At 52.2% G+C, this 8,843-nt stretch overlaps 1 protein-coding gene across 15 annotated transcripts in view; it reads right to left on the reverse strand.

The window, feature by feature from the left end:
- PAX6 (paired box 6) overlaps positions 1–6,393 on the reverse strand; it is a 21,534-nt gene extending 15,141 nt beyond the window's left edge. For 4 of the 15 annotated variants that reach the window (XM_061462786.1, XM_061462777.1, XM_061462787.1 and 1 more), the window contains exons 1-2: positions 3,607–3,960; positions 3,357–3,500 (exon numbers count right to left, since the gene is read on the reverse strand). In XM_061462786.1, coding sequence (XP_061318770.1) covers positions 3,357–3,369 — 13 coding nt within the window. In that variant the 5' untranslated portion in view covers positions 3,370–3,500; positions 3,607–3,960. Of the gene's footprint in view, positions 1–466; positions 486–3,356; positions 3,501–3,606; positions 3,962–5,917 lie in introns of those variants that run through there. The other 11 variants (XM_061462789.1, XM_061462791.1, XM_061462779.1 and 8 more) reach the window with 7 other exon arrangements.
- Between the last annotated feature and the right edge of the window lie 2,450 nt (positions 6,394–8,843).

Below are 8,843 nucleotides of genomic sequence, written 5' to 3' on the forward strand. Positions count from 1 at the left end.
CGTGTGCCTTGGGGGAGCGGCGCTGCGCGGGGGTTGTGCAGAGACTGCGGGGGGGGAGTGGGGTGGGGGGGGGGGTGAAGGCTGGCTCTGCCGGCTGCTCTGAGTGCTGGGAGAGGGGCTCCATTTTTACCTCCGGGTATTTCCTCTAGTTATTTATTCCCCCACCCCCCTTTTCCCGCGGCACTAGCAACTTTTTCTCCCCCAAACTCCCCATCTTGTGATTAACTTCTTTTTTGGTCTTTAGATCTTCCCCTTTTTCACTGTACTGTGACACACGCTGTCTACCTCGCCTCACTGCTTTAAAAAGTAAGAACAGGAGGGGGTGAGAACTGTTAAACAAAGCCTACAGAAAGCGAACAATGGCCTCCATTCTGCTTCTCTACCCAAACCCCTAGTGCAGAAACCCAGGCTCCTTAACCGGCCGTGCAGCTTCCCAACTCAACGGACCAACAACCCTCCAACTTACAAAGAGCAGAGAAACAAGCCCCTTCTCCCTTCATTAGTGCCTGCCTTGACCCAGCTCCTGGATAGTCCCCAGCCCCCTTTTTTCTACACACACTCCCCCCGCCTCGCTCCCTCCCTGCTTCCCCTGCTCCCTCCCTGTTTCCCCTGCTCCCTCTATCCTCCTCTTGTCACCTTCCCTCCCTCTCTCCTCTCTCCCCTCTTCCCTCCTCCCCCCCAGGCCCCACGTATTTATTTATGTTTCCCCCATGTATTTATTTGAAATCGTCGCTGGTGAAGATGGAAAAGTAATTTCTCGTTATAAATATCTGGCGGTAATTGTGTTACTGGTGCGAGTTGTTAGGGGTTGTAAAAAGATACAACAGCTCAGTGGGGTGCTCAATTGGGGAGGGACAATTACAATAAAGAGCCCATTCAAGGGGGTTGCTAAAAAAAGGGAGGTAAAATAATGAAATAGTCGCAGCCTTCATTTTCTCTCCCTTTTTTTTTTCTCCTAAAAATACTCATTCTCTTTCTTCTGCGCCTATAATGAATATTAATTTTACTCTTCCTGCATATGATGGAGGATTCAAAGAGGCACGTTTCCTCATTCAGGACGAGCCATGGCATAATTTATTAAGTAGCTTTTAGTAATCTTAAATCCATAAAAATAAACTTCAAACAAGTACTTTCTCGCAGCATGAAGACTTTAACTGGTAAATATTTACTGCTCTTTGGAGAACTACCTGATTAGCAGCAGAGCAAGCTACACTGTACTTCGATGGAGACGTGGCCGTATCTCCTGCAGCTGAACTGAACGTGAAGCATCCCTTTAATACACCGAACACGTCTGCATAGACACACACAGTGGGGAAACCCACTTCTTCAGACACAATTTCCTCACATATTTCACGCACAATTCCTAAAGGTGGGACTTAGGGGGTTAAAGGAGCCATCCAGAAAGCCCCCATGAAACTTCCAGCCCTCAGCTCTGCCAGCACAGACCTCAGAAATGACAATGAATGAATTTAAAAGAAAGGGGGGGGGGGGGGGGAAGAAAGGGGGGGAGAAGCCATGAAACCAAACCAAACCCCAAATACAGCCGAAAGCGCTTTACAACAGAGGGCGAGGGGAGCCAAGTGCTTCAACAAGGTAAGAGGAGGCGTGGGGAACGGAGCTCCAGCTTTGCTCAGCAACTCTCTGACGCCCCCAGACCAGCCGCGGGGACCCCCAGACCGAAGCAACACGATCACGAAGTCGCCTTCTCCCATCGCCGTGCCCCGGACCCGCTGCTCCCCGCAGGGACCCGCACCCGGCTCCCGGCGATGTGCTCTGTCCTAACAGGCAGGGCCTAAGCTGCCATTCTTTTTTTAACATCCAAATCATTATATAACCTGATGGCGGACAGCATTTCTCCCCCTCTCCCGGTGAAGCCGTAATTAGTCGTTAAGATGACAAAGTTTCGCCTTCTCAGGGCGAATGAGAAAAAGATAAAACCCGAATCGTTTTGCGATCAGGCGCTGGTAAAGGTCAGCAGCTATAAACATTTATTGGCAAGGGCCACTTTTATTATTTTATGCCCCTGAGATGGAGAAGACTCAGTCACTTTCCTTCTCCGGGACCTTGCTGGCGTTTCCCAAAACCGCCTATGGCCAGGTACATTCAAGCGTTGGAGAAAGTTTGTTTTCAAACTTTCCAGAAATGATTCCTGCTCTGCTCGGCCATGTAACACCTCCGGGCAAAGCGTTACAAGGTTAAATTCAAATCCAGATTGGGTCTGATTGGTTTTGGTGCTTCGGTTTGTTTTTTTTTTTCTTTCCAATTGCACTAGCGAGGGGAAAAAGAACCCTTTTTGCTTTGCGCTTCCCAGGAGTAAATCCCTTTTAATTATTTTTTTTCCAGAGCGAAGAGTTTGCAGCTTATTAAAATTTCGACTTCTTAAAAGAAAGGGAAAAAAAGAAAAAAAAGCTTTGCTGTAGTGAAGGATCAAAGAGGCTGCTGCGTGGCTTTTTCTTGCAGGAATAAGCGAGAGTGTGGATTTTAAAAGCAAATAAAATCTTTTTAAAGTAATATCGATTAAAAAAAAATGAAGGAAAAAATATATATTTCCCCGAGCCGGGGCCCGGTGCAGGCGGTGCGGGACAGGCGGTGTGGGGCAGTGCGGGGGGCTCCGCGCCCCCGGCGCTTATCCCACGCCGGAGCTGGGAAAGTTGCCGGCGCTAGGGACGACTTGGGAAGATCCCCGGGTGGCTGATTAGAGCTGACAGCCCTTCAGCTCGGCTCAGCTCCCCGCCTGTACCGCGCTCGGGAGCTGGCTTGGCCTAGGATGTGATTTATATACTTTTTCTCTCCACGTTCCCCCCCCCCCCCCCCCCGCCGCACCTCTCCCGGACTCTCGCTCCCTCTTTCCCCTACACTATCAAGGAGGATCCTTCCCTAACCGAGGCCGCGGGAACACAAAGCAGAAGCTGCGGACGGGGCCGCCCTCGGGGCAACGCGATCCTCTTTGCCTCCTTCCTTCCTTTCCTTCCTTCCTTCTCAGGCGGCATGGCTTGGGGCCGGAGCCCGGTGGGGTCCCGCCGCCCGCCCCTCTGAGCTGGGGCACCGGCAGCGCCAGCAGCACAGACACCGGCGCTGGTGGTCTGTCTCCCTGCCCAGCGAATGGTGCGTGGGAATGACTGCTGCTGGCATTGCTTTCCGCGTCAGATGCTTTAGCTATTCCAGAGGACACGGGCTCATGTGAAAGGCAGAAAGTTTGTGAGCTCCTGGGCTGGAAAGTTCCCTGGGAAGCTCTTCGGAATGCAAATGGGAATAGGAGCGAAACAGAGAAAGAGAGGAGGGGAGAGAGCGAGAGCCCTGCCTAAATATTAAAATGCGAGGAGGGAAAAGTTGGGAGAAGAAATGAGCAGACTCACCTTTATGAGGCATCCTGTCTTGTTGTCAAAGCTCCTGTCAACAGTTTTAAGAGCGCACTGATTTGAAATGATGGTGCTTTAAAAAGAATTGCCAGCAAAATAGTTTTTCTCCACTGAAGCTGCTGGTTGTGTGATCTCGAATTCCTGGGAAGGAGACAGAGATTGACAATAAAATGGGCTGTCAGTGACTGGAGAGCGAGAGATAAAAGAGTGTGTGAGTGAAGTGGGGAGAGAGAGAGACAGAGCACACCTATGCTGATTGGTGATGGTTCAAGTGTATTAATGTCTCTGCGCCTTGGTCTCTGCCTCGCCTCCACTGCTCTTCACTGGCCCATTAGCAAAGCCTGACCTCTGTCATCATCTTCCAGCAAAACACTTCCTCCCTGCGCCTTCCCCAGAGCGGGAAATGCGGCTCCGCCGGGGCTGGCTTTTCAAACCCACTAATCACTCCGCAACATGCAAATGCTCCCACACGAAATATTGCTTTATGCAAAGCGACGCTCGCGCCTCCCCGCCGCCGATTGGCCGCCCGCCGCCCGGCACCGCTCAGCGGGGCCGGCCCTGGCGATTGGAACGCGGCGGGCCCGGCTCCGCGCTCCCGCTCCGCACCGGGGCTCCACTGCCTCCCGGCCCCGGGGACCGGCGCGTTTTCAGGTCGGGCAGGGGGAGGGGACCGGCGGGGGTTGCGGAGGGATGTGTGTGTGAGGGATGATGGGGGGCAGTTTAAGGGAAAGGTCAATTTGCATTTAAAGAGTTCGCTCCGGTCCAACAATGGAGATAAGGGGAAAATAACATTCAAATGGTAAAGACATAAATATTTGGGAGACAGGCGCTTTGTCAGCTGTGAATCGCCCAGAGCTCCCCGAGGCCGCGGGCCCCCCTGCCCGGCTCCCAGCGCCGGGGAACGGGAGGCTCTACCCGGCCGGGAAAGAGCAGAGCAAATACACCATTTACTTTGTGTATTGAGGGCTCTTGTGAAAGGCCCTGAAGAGTCCTTTACCAAACACTCACCAACTTCTCCCACGTGCCATTTGTTGACTAAGGGCTCCCGGGCTGGAATTGTTGGTTTTGGTTTGGGGTTTCTGGTTGGTTTTGTTTTGTTTTTAAGACACCACGGAGGAGCTGGAAGGGGGGGGTCCTGGAGGCTCCGGCGGGCAGCGGCCCAGCTCAAAGCGGCCGAGCCCCCCCCCTCCCCCGCTCCGCCTTTTGCAAAGGGACCCCCTTCACCGGCTGCCAGGAACTCAAGGGGGAAAGTAAGTAAATGACTTTGCTGCTCTGACCACACACCACAAGTACATTTGTTGAATGCCGGACTATTAAGACACACCTCAGTAAACTCCAAAGCAACCCCTCAGAGCATGCATTTAAGGTTACACTGGGAGCACCAGTCCGAGCTCAGGGTGTCCCAATCGGTTATGGAGAGTGGTCCGGGGGAGAGGGGGGTTTCTGCACAGGGGAAAAGAAAGAAAAATAACAACAACAACAACAAAGGGCCTGTCGAAAGAAAGGGGCGAAGAAGAGACGGGGGAAAGAAATTCCAAGAGCCACTGCGGAAAGTGGAGAGTATGAACGCGCAAAGCATAAAATGAAGTCGTAGCCGCATACACTTGACTTCTCTTGACATGTGAAAAGTGCTAAAAGTCAAAGCTCATCAATAAAGTATCTTGAAATTGAATAAGAGCCCTGACAACCATTGCATTCTTAAATAAAGTACAATGAGGAGACAAACGACTCTGCCAAGGAGTTTGCATGTGAGTGAAAGGGCGCCTCAATGGGAGCGGGATAATGGGCTGCCCGGCCGTCATGCACTGTCATCCCCGGTCCCGCCGAGAAGCTGCCACAGCTTCCTAATAGCACAAAATGGGCTCTTAAGAGACTGCTGCCTTTCCCTCAGCAGCTTGCTTCCCTTCCCCCGGGGCCCGGGTGCCGCGATGGGCACGGCGGGGAGGCTGGGGCTGGGGCTGGGGCTGAGGCGGGCACATCTCCCGACCCTCTCTTGGAGCCAGGAACGGGCCCTTGGCAAAGCGTTTCCTCAGAGGCGCCGGGGAAGGAAGAGCCGCCGGCGCTCCTGCCCCGCGACTCGGAGAGGGCCATGGCAGCTCCCCTATCCCAAGGCTGCTCTTGTCGCCCTGTCAGGCCTGAGCCAACCTGCATATTGGTTTGTTTTTTTTTTTTTCTTTTTGGTTATTTTGGTTTTGTTATTTCCCTCCCCCCGTTGTACATATTTATACAAATGGAGCCGAATATCGCGATGGACATACGAGAGCGTTTGGGTCTGATGGGATCGCCCCTGAAGGTAAGGCAGAGCAGGAGCGGGGGAGAACGGCCGTGGGGCTGCAGGCACCCCAAGGGGAGCTCAGCCAAAACGAGGGGCTTGAGTAGTCACGCCTCCCCCCCGGCATCCTCTTCTTCCTCCCCGCGCTAGCCTCCCTTCCTCCTCCTCAAAACTTTCCAAAGTACCAGCTGCCACCGCGTTCTCCTGCCCTTGGGCGCAGATCACTTCAGGGGCGCAGGGGAAATCCTATAGAGCGACAAAAGCGTCCTGCCTGTGCCGTACGAACCGGTGTCCTGCTACTGCCCCGCTCCAGGAGAGTCCCGGTAGCGTCCCCCGCCGCAGCCCCGCCGCCCTCCTACTTGCTGATGGCAGAGGCCGGGCGTCCCGCCGCCTGCATCCTGCGGGCAAGAGAAAGGGGCTGCGATTTGTGAGCTCGCAGGAATCCGTGAGGCTCCAGAAGGATTTAAAAAGCTGGGATCAAGTCCTTTTTCCGGATTGAAGTCAGTTGTGTCCGAGGGGGGGTGATTTTTTGTTTGTTTGTTTGTTTAATTTTCCCCTCTCTAGCAAACGAGCAAAATATTTTTACCCTCGTCCACGTTAAAGGGGGGAAAGAGAGAAACCACTTTGCCAGAAATGGCAGGCAAATATCATTTTTACAAGCGCTCAATTAGCCATCTCTTGGATTAGCACCTTCTTACGCCTCCTCGCCAGGATAAAGAAGCCGTAATCTTGTTGCTATTTCCCCCTCGGGCGCAGCGGGCTTTGTGTTCCCTCCCCCCGAAAGAAAACTTTAACGCTCCCCCCAGCAGAAAAAAATATGGAACACCGAGAGAGGAGGGCATGGATGAACCCGGTGACGTCACGGTGTGTGTGTGGGGGAACGCCTGTGGAGCGGGAGCCCCGAGCGAAAGTTGGGAGGAAGGAGCAGCGGGGTGGGCCGCCCCGTCGCGTCCCGCGGAGCCAGGTCTCGTCCCGACGCGGAGCCCAACGGGGTCCGGCCCGGCTCCGCGCCGCCATTTTCCCCTCCGCCCGCGGAGGGGCTGCTCCGGATTGGGACCGGGACCGGCCTCGACCCCGGCGCCGCTCCTCCGGCCCGGTTCACCCCTGCCCGCCCCTCGCAGCAGAGGGACCCCACCCGGCCCCTGCTGCTCCTCGCTCCCCGCCCCGGCGTTCCCCTGCGGCGCTGTCGGGCCAGGGAGCGGCACTTGCTGGGACGCCCTGCCTGGATCCCTCCGGAGGAAACGCTCGCTTCTTTCTTTTCCCTTTTACACCTAGCAGCTTTCCAGCGGCTACTCGCCCTTCCGAGCAGGCTGCCGCCCTCCCCGGGTTTTCTTTCCCTTCTATTTTCCCTGGGTTTTATTTTATTTATTCTAATTATTTTTAAAGTGATTTTTCGACTTTGCCAAATGCTCCCTCTTCTTTTTCATTAGGCGAGAGGAGAACCGCTCCTGTGAAGTGCCTGGCACTACCCTTCCCCAAAAGCCCTGCCCTCCTGCCAGCACAGACACCCCCACCACGAGCGAGGGCTGCCCCGTGGGATCCCCCCGGCCCCTGCTCTCGGCTGGACTTAGACACCCTTTGAAGATTCCTACTTTAAAATCCTCACGGGATTATTGTAACTTGCATTTTTCTGCATCTGCTTTTTCTTCCCTCACCCTCCTTTTATTTTTTGTGTTGTTTTTAACTGCTCCGAACCAAAAGAAAATATGAGCATAATAAAAACAGTGTTTTAAAAAATGCAAAGGTGAGTAACTACTACATGTAGGAAGGCTTGGGTTTGATTTTTTTCCTAATTAAAGTAATTTTTGCTTTTTTACATGATCTCGTGCCTGAGTATTGATTTGTGTGACACAGCAGCGTTTGCTTCCGTTTCGTATTTTGTTAGGTGTCGAGAGCAGAAAATGCTGAGTTAAAGACTCTAGGATCGTCTCCTTGTATTAATATCTGGGCTGCAAACTACCTTTTTTTAATACCCAGAAAAATGCTTAAAGTCCCCTTGTCCAGTTCGGTCTAAAACTGAAGAGATACACAAATCCTGACGTCTTAGACTACAATGCTTTTGCCTTCAGGACACTTAATGCCTATTTGTATATGGAGAGACAGTGTTTGAAACCTATAATGCATAGGACACTGAGTTAAGTGGAGCTTTTCTAGTTTATAAACAATCTGCAAAAAGTTTGGAATCGATTTAACCTCTTTTATGTTGGCCTTTTGCATAAGGCACAGCTTTGTGTGGCAGATTAAAAAAAAGGGGGGGGGAGGTGTGTGCAAGAAAAGGCTTTCTGGACCCTGCCGAAACTGGAGAACGAATATACATCTTTCTGTAGGAGAAAGCCTTTGATTATATCTATGTGAAAAGTGTCATGCAACCGGACCCGCTCGAAAAGCCTTCAGAAAAGAAAGCGGGGGGGGGAGCTTAGAGCATCCTGACGGGCTTTTAAAATGCTATTGATTGGGACAAGCTGTTCAAAACCCCAGTAACAGTTAATCTGCCTGTTAATCAAGCCACTAAGGAGCTCAATGCGAGTTTTATTAGCAACTGGAGAACACAGGCAGCAGAAAGGATCAAAAGCCTACACCCTTGATATTTGTAAAACCAGCCTTTCCCCAAAATGTATTTTCAATTACAGGATAATTCCGAGCTTATCAGGGCTCGCTCGCAGCCCCTCGCAGATGGTTCCGCGGGCGCTGCCAATGCCACCAGACCAAAGAGACTGTCCCTCCCGAGGTGCAGGGTCTAACAAGAGCCTGGCCAAGTGGGGGTCCCGCTCCCACCTCCCTCAGCTCGGGCTCTCCCGGCCTTCTCAGTTCCCAGCAAAACCTAAATTTGGCCAACCACGAGGAACCGATACAGAAACTCCTCAGATCCACATCAACTGTGTTATTAGGCTGAGTGGTCGAGGGCTTTCTTTCTTTTAGCAGGCATATTTGATTTATCGCAGCAAGTTTGCAGGGTAGGTGTCTCACTGCCCATCCTTTTGGTGGATCTGCTCATTTAATTCCCCAAACCCCCAAAAAGTTTAAATCTCAAGGTTCATAATTTGGAAAGCCTGAAAGTTGACTTTAAATTGATTTAACGACCAGAAATAATATTATATCGGCTAAAATCAACATTTGATCCTATCATTTTTAATGCAAACCGGTTGCTTTATATGTCAGCGAGATATGCATATAAAAGACTATCTGGTCAGAGGTAATTATGTCACAGCTTT

The sequence above is a fragment of the Pezoporus flaviventris genome, unplaced genomic scaffold, assembly GCF_033815535.1.
Source record: "Pezoporus flaviventris isolate CSIRO_AGI_PZ_B2104156 unplaced genomic scaffold, CSIRO_AGI_Pfla_v1 ptg000036l, whole genome shotgun sequence".
Lineage (NCBI taxonomy): Eukaryota > Metazoa > Chordata > Aves > Psittaciformes > Psittacidae > Pezoporus > Pezoporus flaviventris.